At 34.9% G+C, this 13224-nt stretch overlaps 2 protein-coding genes across 5 annotated transcripts; one reads left to right on the forward strand and one right to left on the reverse strand.

Annotated features, from left to right (window-relative positions):
• Positions 1-1370: 1370 nt before the first annotated feature.
• LOC117103044 lies at positions 1371-4555 on the forward strand. 2 transcript variants are annotated; one of them, XM_033243510.1, is made up of 3 exons: positions 1371-1531; positions 3604-3656; positions 3744-4555. In XM_033243510.1, exons 1-3 carry the CDS (start codon positions 1467-1469, stop codon positions 4553-4555), a joined length of 930 nt encoding a protein of 309 aa, XP_033099401.1. In that variant the 5' UTR covers positions 1371-1466. The 2 variants fall into 2 exon arrangements, with proteins under 2 accessions (XP_033099401.1, XP_033099400.1); XM_033243509.1 differs by having other exon boundaries at positions 3604-4555.
• A 388-nt stretch (positions 4556-4943) lies between these two features.
• On the reverse strand, positions 4944-11308 carry LOC117103091 (proton-coupled folate transporter-like). 3 transcript variants are annotated; one of them, XM_033243589.1, is made up of 5 exons: positions 10400-11308; positions 9377-9514; positions 7729-7812; positions 6183-6339; positions 4944-5755 (listed from the first exon to the last, which is right to left on the reverse strand). In XM_033243589.1, exons 1-5 carry the CDS (start codon positions 11280-11282, stop codon positions 5632-5634), a joined length of 1386 nt encoding a protein of 461 aa, XP_033099480.1. In that variant the 5' UTR covers positions 11283-11308; the 3' UTR covers positions 4944-5631. The 3 variants fall into 3 exon arrangements, with proteins under 3 accessions (XP_033099480.1, XP_033099481.1, XP_033099482.1); XM_033243590.1 differs by lacking the exon at positions 9377-9514; XM_033243591.1 differs by lacking the exons at positions 7729-7812; positions 9377-9514.
• Between the last annotated feature and the right edge of the window lie 1916 nt (positions 11309-13224).

Raw genomic sequence — 13224 nt, forward strand, 5'->3', positions numbered from 1 at the left:
AGAGCATTAAATTTACAATTTAATGCTCTACATATAGATTTAAAACCATCCTCACAGACAGTGATCGTTGTGCCTACAGCTTTTTATGATGATCAATCCTTCACCCTTGCATATTTATATTCTTGTTTTTATTTATTCATCCATTACTTTTAAATTTATTCGCATTTGGCGTTTCCACCTTTATCAATGTAAAGTATTCACACTGAGGCAAGTTTTATCCCAGTGCAAGAATGAGCGTCAATAATGACCGTAGGCCTATGACTGGAGGATCGGCCATAGTAGGCGTCAGAAACTTGGCACACGATTTTTGTTTTAAATCTATACATATCAATATTATGTTGTGCCTATTTTCTTAAGTTGCTTTGGTAATAAAATGCGCAACCGGGCCCTTAACTGCTCAGCAGTCCTTCAATATACTGTAAAAGGTTTCAATGCTTAGTAGGAAAATCTCACGCACACACATGCCATACCCATACAACTGATAATAACTTATATTAGAATGAATTTATACATTTGTTGACATTATGACATTTGAGGTAAAAATGGAAATTTGTTGGTTAAACAGATTTTTTTTGACATTTGATGTTATTTTAACACTTGTGGGTACAAAGTTTTTACATTTGTTGTTATTTTTACATTTTTGTGGTAAATTTTTACATTTGTGGGCTCTAAACCCCACCCCCGTGACCTTCGTGCACTACCCCATCAGCCCTCCCATTTCAAGACTTTTAGATACTTCATTGCTCCACATCCTTATGTTATTTTTATAGGAGTTTCCCTTCTTTCTGCATCCCCCTCCTGCAAATATCATGGAGTAGGATGTATTTACACCTCAATGATCTGATCCGCCCCGGATACCTCACAGAATCGCGAGTATTGTACTAAAAGCCTTAGGTTTGACTTAATTGATTAAAATTTGATATGTGTTAAAATACATAGGCCTACTAAGGACCCCTCCTTTGGGACACCCGTATTCATTGCAGTTGCGGCGGGACAGGGGGTACTTAAGTCCCCCTACCGGAAAGGTCAAGCCCCCCCCCCCCCACCACCGCCGGACAGAGCTCGTCGGGCAGTCAGACCATAAAACATAAAAATATGCCCACACCAAGCCAACACATGTCTCACATATCTGACTTGGACTTGAAAAATCCATGGCTGAATATTCGATTAAAAAAAAACCCAATTAAAATAGAAATTATTCAAAAATTTCCTTCGGGCCTTGCAGGCCCACAGGAAAATTTTTCAAGCATTGAATCTAACCTTCGTATAATAATTTTCCTATAGTGTACTATGCGGGGCTCTACTAATTGCTTATTAGGCAATTCATTTCTGTTATGGAAAAAATGATTGATCGCTATTGGACATGCGCAAACCACGCACCCATCCTTAGCGAAGCGTGACGACTTTTTGTTTATGCTGTGTGTTTTCTCTTGTGTCGGCGGTCGACCTGTTATCTAATTCTAAGAATGTTTACTAGGCCTAGAAATCCGGATAAAGACTTTGTTTTGCATGGTACAGCAACACCGATAAGGTATTTCCCATTGTATCTTACAATCGAATGAATGAACGTAGGCCTAGGGCGCCTGTAGTTTAGCCTGTGCTGGGCCTAGGCTAGTTACCAGGTTGCCAGGGACGCGGAGATAGAGCATGCCAATCGTTGGGGGGCGGAGACGCACTGTTCTGATTGATAGAGCTCAGTCTAGTTAGGCCTAGCCTAGGGGCCTAGACCTAGGCGTACAGTAGGTCAAAGGCTAGACAACAATGAGAGAATACCATTACACGATTGAATGTAGTTGCCATGTTTGTGAAATGTGTGTGTCGTAGTTTTATTTATTCTTTCTTTAGCCTTTAGGCCAAATAAAATTAATTGTTAGTGTCATGTCCGGGATTTGAAATTATTTTTTTGGTGAGGATATTTACTTTTTTTTTTTTTTTAATGTCCTAGCGTATACTAGTGAGCTTTCAATTCATGATGGTAGACAGGAGAGGACGGTAAAATGGTACAAAAATGTATCTGCGCATCGGTGTAAGTTCAGTACCCTCCGTCTCTTGTTCAAGTCCAGAACGGTCTTCTCTCGATTTAACGTTTGGTCTAAAATATGACGGGAAGCGACACACCGGGAACCAGGGAATGTTTAAGTTGTGTGTGATGCATGGACAGACGAAACCTAGGCTTTTCAGCTTTCTGTGCAAGCAGCCTCTAACCTAACTGTTACACTCGTCATCATTGTATCCGTTTAAATCAAATGAGGCATAATTGTTGTACTGGGGATCTGGATTTCTTGACGTATTTATGTCATATAAAAACATAAATTCTGCATCATCAAGAAAATATGCATTTTCAGTGTTTTCACTTAACTACACGTAAATTCAGCATTCTCTGTTTCTTAGAATGCGTACCAGGCTAGGCTAGTTTGCAAGAAAGTTTTCATTCAACGTTAACTTGAGGGCCTTTGTGTACGAGCCACCGTCGTGCAGCGGGTAGAATGATCGAAACATGTTTTCACAACAGGATAAGAGGCGTTCGTGACGGTCAGGTAGCTCTCCGTACCCATTGCCCACCATCGTGAATCGAAAGCTCACTACTAATGGTAAACAGGCTGGTAAATAGTAAAAATCTTTTTTTTATAAATGAAATAAAATGAATCTTTGTAATGAAATTCTTGCCATTTGTTCCCACCCCTTCTTAGGGCACATAGAAAAAAATTGTTAGATTATCACTCCCGTCTGCATAAAAAATTTGGGAAATATTGATGCGGGAATAAAAAAAATAAATTTTTTTGCTACATCATTTCAACAAGATAAAAAAAAAACAATGCAGTTTTGTGACTGGAAATACATTTTCTTTAAAAAATTATAGAATTAAACCAGTTTTTATACAATATTTACAATATTCTTGCCAAATAAAAACGGTTCCTCCCTCATTGATAAAAAAACACATCAATATGCCTATTCTATTGTTCCGATTAAAAATACAAAAAGGAACACCCCCTCCCCTCTAATAATTTTTTCTATGTGCCCTAAGCTTGACAACATTCTTTCAGATAGTCATTATTTTTATTGTACATGAAAAAATTAATGTTTTTTTTTTTGAAAAATAGCAAATAGTAAATTTTTTCATGAGGCTCCAGAATTTGATGAGGGTGTGGACGTGAAACTTAACTAGCAATTAATTTTAATTTTATTTGGCCTAATACTGAATGACACTTTCTCATCAGTTCTAAAGCATTGATTTCCAAAGTCTTTGTTTAACAAATAAGAAAAATTAAACAATGAACTTTATAAAGTATTTAGGCCCTACACCAACATATATTAATATCACTAGGCTAGGACTAGACCTAGGTTAATCTAAAATAATAATGAATAATAATAATAATATGTTATTGTTGGTCTTATAGAGTGCTTAATACAAAACAATGCTTCTTGGCCAAAGCACTTTACACAAAATGAACACAAGAAATGGAATGAAAACATAAAATATCCTAGCTTAACCAAAAATAATTAAAAATAAACAATTGAAGTACAGTACAAATAAGTTTTACTACTACTACTATGCCTAGGCCTACTACTGACTGTAATTTTAACCCAGGAAATTTCTTGCAGATATGAAAATCCAAGGCTGTACCAGACCAACTCAGAACGTACATTAAGTACAGGTAATTTGTCTCAGTCAACTATTTTCGCTAGAAATACATTGAAAAATGAGACAGGGAGTAAAATCTATGAGGGTTTTCGTTCAACAGATACACAAAGACTCGCAGATAGTGTCGGCAGCATTCTTCGTAATGGAAAGAAGAGTAGTCTTAAGAAGGACAGAAGGAAAAGAAATGGCGAATTGTCATTGGATCTCCAAAGTTTAAACAGCAGCTTGAATAAAAGCCTCAACAAAAGTGTGAGTTTCACAGAGCATAATTATGGTGGTCACGCCCACGACAGAGACAGTGATGATGAAGAAAGTTTGATGGCTTTTGAAAATGAACTACAAAAGCTCATTGACAGTGACTTGAAAGAAAATGAGGACTACGAGAAAAAAACCACTTATAAATCTAGAAATCTTCCAGAGTCGCAGTGGTATATAGAACCGATACACCTGAGGAAAGATGCAGAGTTTCCTGTTTTTGAATCTCTCGGGGTGAGTACAAAATCTATATCACCGCATTCAAGAACTACTGGAATGCTGGGCACTGAACTTGCTCAAAAGCGTATTAATTCTGAGATAGCAATTCCTCCAAATGCAAGCAATTTCTTCCCCGTAACATCTAGACAATCAGCTTTGAGAAATGCGCTAAGTCAACCTCTACATTCAAATATCTCAAAAGGGAAGTCAAGCAATTTTTTAGCTTCGAGTCACCAGCCTGCATCAAAGGCATTTTCGGATTATAACTATCTTGTGGCATCTCAACAGTTTGTTGATGGAGAAGAGGTGGTTTCACCATACCGCTACGAACTAGCTAAACTAAGAATGGAACGGCTGCGCCTTGAGGAAGACACAATTTTGGAATCCAAAAGGCAAAAAGAATTGGAACGTATAAGAGGCCCAAAGCCTAAATGGTAACATTTTTACTTTTTTTTTTTAACTTTTTGAAAATTGTAATTAAGAAATAATTCTAGTTCTTAGCATTTTTTTTTTTGTGATTTATATTCCATGGGATGGGGTCTGTTAAGATAAATAGGTCACTTAAATAAAGATTATTTAAAAGTTGTGTTTAATCAGGAATAAAAGTAACATTAAAAAAAAATGAAATTATATGAAAAAGAAACAATCTAAATAAGTAAATACATTAAACAATAAGTTTGATCAAACTGCTGTAAGTGAGATTAATATTAATAATATTTATTATTATCCTTTATCGTCATTGTTTTTGTGTTCCTTGTGTATAGCACATAGTGTACCCTGTGTCTTTTCCAGAAAATATAAATAAAAGAAGAGACGTTTATATTACCATTATAATTGTCGTTATTTTTATTATCTATAAGACCGAGAATATTGAATTGCAGGCAAGGGAGTTCTTTGATGGCTTCCAGTTTTCTGGGAATGCCCATCAGCCCCACCCCTGAATGCAAATCCTTTCCCACACATTAATATGGTATCAGTCACTGTTAATGTTGTGTTAAATCTTGTAGACATCATGAGTACTAAAATTGGCCTATTATATCTTTCCTCTTATTTGTAGCAGGTGGTTTCATATCTAATGTGTCCATTATACCTATGTTAAAAAGGCACTGACGTCAATTATGGATTTACTGTCATTGCATATAACTCTTTCTGAAGCACAGGGGCAGAGCCAGAGACATCCGGAAAGGGGTTGGGGGGAGAATGTGTTTCCAATCGAGACAACACTATCCTAGGGGCCTGGGGCCTGTCCTGGCGAATTTTGTTGTTGTTTTCTAGACCCTGAAAATAACCTCTGAGGCATTTTGGGTGAGAAATTATTTCTTTTTCTTTCTTTCTTTTTTTTTTTTTTTAACTTTCCAAAAAAAAAAAAAAGAAAATTAATATTAATGAGCGGGTGGGGGAGGCCGCGGCCGGCCCGGTATCCCCCTAAATCCACCCCTGAAGCATCATGTAATATCACTCCCTCGTTAATTGCATCAATTCTTTTTTACTCAGTTGTTAATCTTTTATTAGCCCTATAGGCCGATCGATGATGTCGATAAAAGATAGGTTTCTTCACTAGCGCTGATATACTCCTCTTCAGTTTTGGATGACCTGGCCAGCATTTCTTCAACAGATCCAAATTTCAGTTGAATATATCTGTTAAAAAGAAACAAGTATACAGTAGTCAATATGTATTTGTCGAGGTAAATAATGAATATAGTGGTCAGCCACCGGCCGTATTACTTAGTCATCTGTGGTGCAGTGTGCAAAAGCATTGCAAAAAATATATTTAGTTGCTTAATAACCATAAAAATAAAGAGGGCAGCTTCGGCTCTGGGCATCTGACCTGCTTATTAAAATGTTTGTGATGATTGTCACTTTTACGCACCCAGCGGTTTGACGCAGCGGGAACGGTTTGGTTTCCCAACCTCGAGGTTTCCCAATCCCTCGCTGTGCACTTTGCTTATGTCTTTGAGGAAGGCACTTTATCTGTTGCTTTATTATAAATGCCTATACCAGTGTCTTTGTAATTGTTATTTAGTTTTGGACAAAATATAATGAAATAAATATGGTCAATACTTACACTATAAGAAGCATTGTAACTAGAGCTCCTGCACACATTATGTAGAAAATAAGACCTGGAATAGTTTCTACGGTAGCTGAGTATGTGACGCCAATCCAAACAGGTCCTAGTAGGAACCCGAGGTTGTCCAAAACACCAGACTGAGCGAATATAGCTCCTTCATAACGAAATATAAAATAATTTTATGAATATTCATTAACTTCAGTAATTATTAACTGTTAGATTAAATTATTCTTTTGAAAAAAACCCACACACTAATTTCAAATTTACCAGAAAGTTGGCTCTGGTCGAATTCTCCTAGGAAGGCAAGTGTGCAAAATTCACGGGTGTCAAAATCTATATGATACCAGCATACAGAATTTGCAGTGCCGAATAATTAGATATTAAATCTAAAATCTTACATAGACTATTTTTGTACCAATCTATTTTTATAGGCCCTATTATATTTTTATACTGCAATTTTATTCACAATTTATTCAGGTTCTCTGTGCAATTAATTAACACTGTAATTTTAATATTTTGTTTAATTTTTAATAGGGGTCTGCCTATCAAATATGTTTACAGTTGACCTTATCTATGCAAGTTTTGCAGGGTTAATCGTGCAATGTTCACAAAAAACCCCGATTAATTTTAGTAGTTTCATTAACTTATAAGTTATAAGAGATAAGCGTAATGTATACGGATGAGTACCACCATTTTAGAGACGTATCATAATCTAATCAAGGACACTATTCATAATTGTTGAAGCATTAAAATTTATGTTTTGTGGATTTTTAGAAGAACGTATTTAACTCACATCATTATGAGGGCGACAGATTCTAATTTGCGTTTAGTCGTAGGCCTATAATTTTTCGAGTGAACTACAAGAACTATTGCTACAATTTGAAGCAGTAGCCCACCTTTTTAATGTAGGCCCTATTGATTCATTTTATCAAACGCCTCTTTATATATAATCTCAAGATAATACGTTATACTAAAACCTTTTTACTTGTTAAGTATACTTTGATGTCTAATTGCAAAATTATTACCTGTTAATACATGTATCAGATGTTTGCCCTTTTTAAAAAGTATGTTATTTGAGGCAGTACAGGTCTAAATGAAAAACAAAACGACATGCTATTTGAAATCAGTGGCGGATTCAATTGGGGCCCAGCCGACCCGCCGCCCCCCGTCAATTTTTCAAAATTGTAGAAAAATGGAGAAGAAAATTATTTTCAATTTTTATTTTATTTTTTTTGAGTGCCATTTCCGGCCATTTAAATTCCCTGCCTTGCCCCCCCCCCCGCCTATTTCAAATTCCTGGATCCGAAACTTTAAAGTATTTTAAGTACAAATCGTGTTTCTGTTTAATTCTGTGTTACTACTTAAAGCACCAGTAAGTAACATTAAGCAAGGAAGACAGTGGTCCCTAGTCTTTAAGGAACCGTTATTGTAAAGGGACCACTGTATAATCTCTTGTTAATAAAATAAAAATGTAATTTTATTCTATTAAAAAAAAACATATCAACCACACATTCAAAGACCATTAAGAAGTAGTTAAACTGACCTCTCTCGTTCTTCTCCACCAGCTTTGGAAGTTGAGCTTCTATGATTGCTTTCGGTAGGGCAGCCATGGCAGTCAATGGCACGGCTTTAAACAAATTCAAAGTTACATCTCTATTTATATTAACGTTTTTACAGAAAATAGTATTTTATATTATTATCAGTGTCTACTGGTGCGGTCACTCCCTCCCACATGTAGTTAAAAATTACCTTATATCACCCTATTTCGCGAGCTATCGCCCCCTCACTCAATAATTGAGGCTCCCACTTTACCTTAGTGCTCTCCATCAGCCCCCACCCTCCCCATTTTAAGACTTCCAGATATGCCACTGGTTATGTTAAGTAGCAAGGCGTCTGTAATTCTTGATGTATTTGTATACACGCCTAATAAATTATATATCCAGAGAGATGTTTCAATAAATCTATATTAATTTCCATTTATTTAAAAAGTTACATTTTTGAGAAGCAACTAATTTATGATAAATTTCGGATTTGTGAATTACGATGGTGTTTATAGCACAAATTCATGATCTACTACCATCAACTCATACGAAGTATTGTATATATTTCACTGTTCCCTGGTAAAAGTCAACCTATTCAAATGCCCAGTGAGGGCCTACATTTAGACTTGCATATGACTCTCAATGTTTGGTATTAAGCACAGTGAGGAAGAGTACAAAGCTTTTTGTTTTTCAGTCTACAGAATGACACTATATCCATTCCAGATAGGTATCATATCATTAAGACAATTTATAAAACTCTCGTATTTTGCGCAATATAGATAAATAACCTTGAACCTTTTAAAACTAATATTTTGAGCGCGTACTCCATTGTATCATCTTAAACTCATGAGACTACCGTATATGAAGGTAATCTTAGTACTCATCCACTATTACAGGCTTATACCTAATAAAGTCAGCACTTTTCTAAACACTCGATAATACTAATACATAATGATCAGAAAACGTCTACTATTGCATTTATACCGTCGTCAAAAATAAAATTCGACCAACCTTTCTGTTACACAAGAAAATCTCTTAAAATCTTCTCTCTTTTCGAAGAGTAGGACGGATTTTAAAACACATTTAAAGATTCTGAAATTCTAAATTATTAATGAGACTTTCGACAAATGGAAATGTAAAATTTTTTCAATGATGCCGCAGAATGTACAGTTTAGAAAAGTACCAGCAAACAAGGACTTGCAGAATTATGCTTGCATTCATGACAAACACCGTCTAAAGTTAAAAAAAAAAGAACAAAAAAAAAAAAAAACAAAAAACAAAAAAAAAAACACAAAAACAGATTCTTACAGGGACCCAAAACCATTGCACCGTTTTGTTGCCTAAAATTTGAAAGCAGGTTGTGATCAAGATTATCAAACTTATCTATTATGAATTGTTTTACTGTTGTTTATTGAATTTGGAAGAAATAATTAGTGAGATTGAGATATATTTCTACACAATGTGAATTTTCTTTCTTTTTCTAATCATTGTCATTATGTTGTTGTATTCTTCATGAAATTGTCACACACTTCAGGGAATCCGAAACAATAATATCAAAATAATAATCAGTTTTAATTTAAAGCCAATTTGGAGATATAATTATTTTTAAAAACTCAATACACTATGGTCTTATAATGGACAGTAACTCACACAAGTATACAATAGTGACAGAGGAAGCGACAGCGATGACCAGCAATGACGTCATAGCTGAAAACGACCCCAGGTAGATGAGAGCGTAGTCGCTTATGTGGATATACTTCTGCAATGCTTTGGTGATAAACAGCATTCCTAAATAACAATGGCAATGTAAATTGACAGTAGTTTGTAAGGCCTTGTCTAAACTATAAAAAAAAGTGTCATGCGTATGGTCATGATGACATCACATCATGACCATATATATATATATATATATAGGCACATCATGACCATATATAGGCACATCAACTATATATGGGCATACAACAGTTTTTTTTGTCAAAGAAAATGTGATAGTCTGAACAGAATTTTAGTCAATACAAAATATTAGTTCGCTACTCTCGCACTCTCTCTTCAGCTCTTTAACCAGGATTTTGATAAAGGGTGTGACAATCTTATATCTTCAAAATTAATTGTTGGTGCACCTTTATTGTCCTGTACCATGATGAATAAAAAGAGTAGCCGCGTTGGTCTGGTATAGAACAACAACATAATTCTATATTGTTAGTCTCAAAAGTGCTGCTGTCATTTATTTTATATTGTCCTGTACGTAACATTCTGGCATATAAGCGGACATTGTAATTTCCGAATGAAAAGGGCGTTGTATTACCATACATAAGTCGATCCCCATAACATTACTACAAATAATTTAAATTTTTTTTGACAGTTTTAATAATAAACTAATTGGGTAAATATTGTGGGGCGAGTAGAGTGACCGAGGGGTAAGGGGAACCGCATAAACATCGGCGCTTGTTCGAGTTGCTCTTTGCTAAGGGTCGGTTGGTAGAATGAAGTTTACTCGTATAAGGACTTAAGTTAATGGAAATGCAATTGTATTCATCTGAAATTTTTGATGATCAATGTAGATAGTCGTTTTGTACTCCAGTTAATTTTCTTAATATTAATTTTATGATTGTATTTTAACATGCTAAAATTTATGTTCTTTATGTACTTGTAAACTGTATTCAGCCTACTTACCCACTGCATTTGATAGAAGGAATGCGAAGGTATAATAACCGGCGGCGCTTGTAGACATGTACAAAGGCGGACCGATAGCGTACAGTTGTATCCCATAGAAAAAGGCATTTATCATGACTGAGTTTACAACACGAGCACTCATGAGCAACAACATTAATTTGCGACGATTGTTTCTATTGCTCATTATAACATTAATTATGTCGGCTACAACATCTTTGAAAGAAAACTCCTGCTGCACTTGCCTAGGATCTATAGATTCCTCCATCAAACATGCGGTGTAAAAAATAGAAAAAGCCAGTAAAGCTGTCATGAATATGAAAGGCTGTAGAAATCCGGTGGTATCTATCCATACGGAAAAACATAACTGTCCTAGAGCAATTCCAAGGTAATTGATACCAAGAAGTATCGTCATTCGAAGTGTTAGATTTGAATGGGTACATGTATCACTAATATAGGAACCGGCACCAGATCGGTGCAAAATGGTGTTTCCCGTCAAACCAATTGAAAGGTAACCGATAAGAAGGTACTCGATCTGTAGTCCGTATACGTACACGATAGTAAAACTGATGGATGCCCCTAGCAATCCTATAGTTGGAAGAATCATTGTGAATTTCCTGCCGAAGCGGTCGCTCCATGTTAACACGTACAGCATAATAAATATTGCTGGCAGAGACTGACACACAAGAAAAATTGTGGTCCAATTTGCCACTAATACCTGAGTGTAATATGGGTCTACATCCTCAGATGTTGAATTTAGTTCCAACAAAACTACATACTCTGTGAAAACCACTCCTTGTATGGAGAGAAGTGAAATAGCTAAATAAGCTATAAGTACAGTGATTTCTACAGGAGCTCCACGACAGAAGTCGAACAAAAAAGGCATGATTTTAATGCTTTCGGTTAAGCTGTTTACCAACTTTATACATATATTGTACCAGCAAATCAGATAAATCATTCTTATATTGCGGAACGATACAATAAAACTAAAACTCGTTATATATTATTACATAAAACTGTAAGTAAAATACAATTTAAGGTCAAAGATAGGCCCCTATATATAAAAAACACTAAACAAAGTCATCGTACTTAGAATTAAAGTTTATAATGTATACATCGAAATTCTCAAATCTAAAAAATTGTTACGAAGTCCTAATTTGGAATAACCCCAAAATATCATTTCTTTTTTACAATTTGTAGGTTTTATAAAATATCAGATTTCTGAAGGCTTATGTCCTTATACAGGCCACCCAAACAAACAACCACAATCATGAGGTCAACCAGTCAATCAATCTATAATACATTATTATTATAATAATTATTATGTTTGTTATTACTATTGTAACTGGTACTGGTATTGGGTATTTATATTGCACAAAAGGAAAAAGCAGCATAAAGAAACTTACGCAAACAGGTAAAGTCTTGAGTGCACGTTTAAAAAGATTAGGAGTAGAGATATTTCTAAGGTCAGTTGGAAGATTATTCCAAAGTATAGAAGCATAACAATTAACGGATTAGAAAGTACATTACTAAAGACGCATGTAACCATGCAGTGAGAAGTCATGTACTCTCTAGACTAGATTATTGTAATGGTCTCCTTACAGGGGTTACCCAGGCACACATTAGGAAACTACAAAGTTTTCAGAATCTCATATATCGTGAAGACAGACGTAGTGATGCCAGACAACTGATTAATTGTCTTCACTGGCTACCCATCAAAGAACGCATTTTATTTAAAATTCTTTTATTTGTGTTTAAATGTCTCAGTGATCAAGCACCAATATATTTCAGTAGTTGTTTAAAAATTCGTCATACATTACGACCAAATCTTCGCTCTGAATCAGACCCTTTTCGCCTTTCATGCCCCTTAGTTCATAGCAGATCATGTGATCGTTCCTTTAGTGTAACAGCGGCCATAGAATGGAATAAATTCCCTACAGTTATTAAAACAACAAATAATGTTGAATCTTTTTAAAAACTACTGAAAACATATCTTTTTTTCAAAATTAACTTGAGCTTATTGCTTCAAATCATTATTCAACTCTGTAAACGCTATGATATAGTTTTCCATGAATAGCGTATCTAAATACTAATACTAATACTAATAACAAGGAAATGAAAAACCTCCAATTCTCTTGTTGTAACGTGGTATAATGAAATGTACAGATGAAGAGAAACGTGTTGTACGTGTAGGGATACGTTGGTCGAGAAAACCATATAAATAGTTAGGAGAAAAACCATAGATACATTTGTGAATAGTGAGAATAATTTTGAAAATAATTCTATTATTAACTCGCAGCCAATGAAGTTCATTGATGAGAGGAGCAGAGTGTGTACGAGGATTACATGAAAAGACTAAGCGAGCAGCAGAGTTTTGAAATTCTGCAGTCTATCAATGTCTTTCTTGTAATAATATTATTATTATAATCATCGTTATTATTGTCATTTTTATGTTTGTCTGTACGATTGAAATCCTCTAAGTGCTTTCCAAAAAATTGTATATTAAGCAGATATGAAAATTACAACAAAAAAAAAGAAAAAAAAGAAAAAAAAAACACCGAAAACTAGATTTCACCATTATATAATATATTTTATTATCATCATTATAATCCTTATCATTATTATTAATATTATTATCTACAAAACCAAAGTTAATAAAGGGTAAGCAAGGTATAGGCCTATATATTGTATGTAGAATATCTACAGTACACTAATGTCGTATTTAAGTATATTGATTTCAAGGATGGGCATTGACGTGTGTGAGCCCAAAGCAAGGACACATCTAGATGTGTATAAGAGACAGTATATATATAGGCACATCATGACCA

Source organism: Anneissia japonica, unplaced genomic scaffold (genome assembly GCF_011630105.1).
Source record: "Anneissia japonica isolate Jap-2015-1 unplaced genomic scaffold, ASM1163010v1 scaffold284975_len822289_cov185, whole genome shotgun sequence".
NCBI classification, from domain to species: Eukaryota; Metazoa; Echinodermata; class Crinoidea; order Comatulida; family Comatulidae; genus Anneissia; species Anneissia japonica.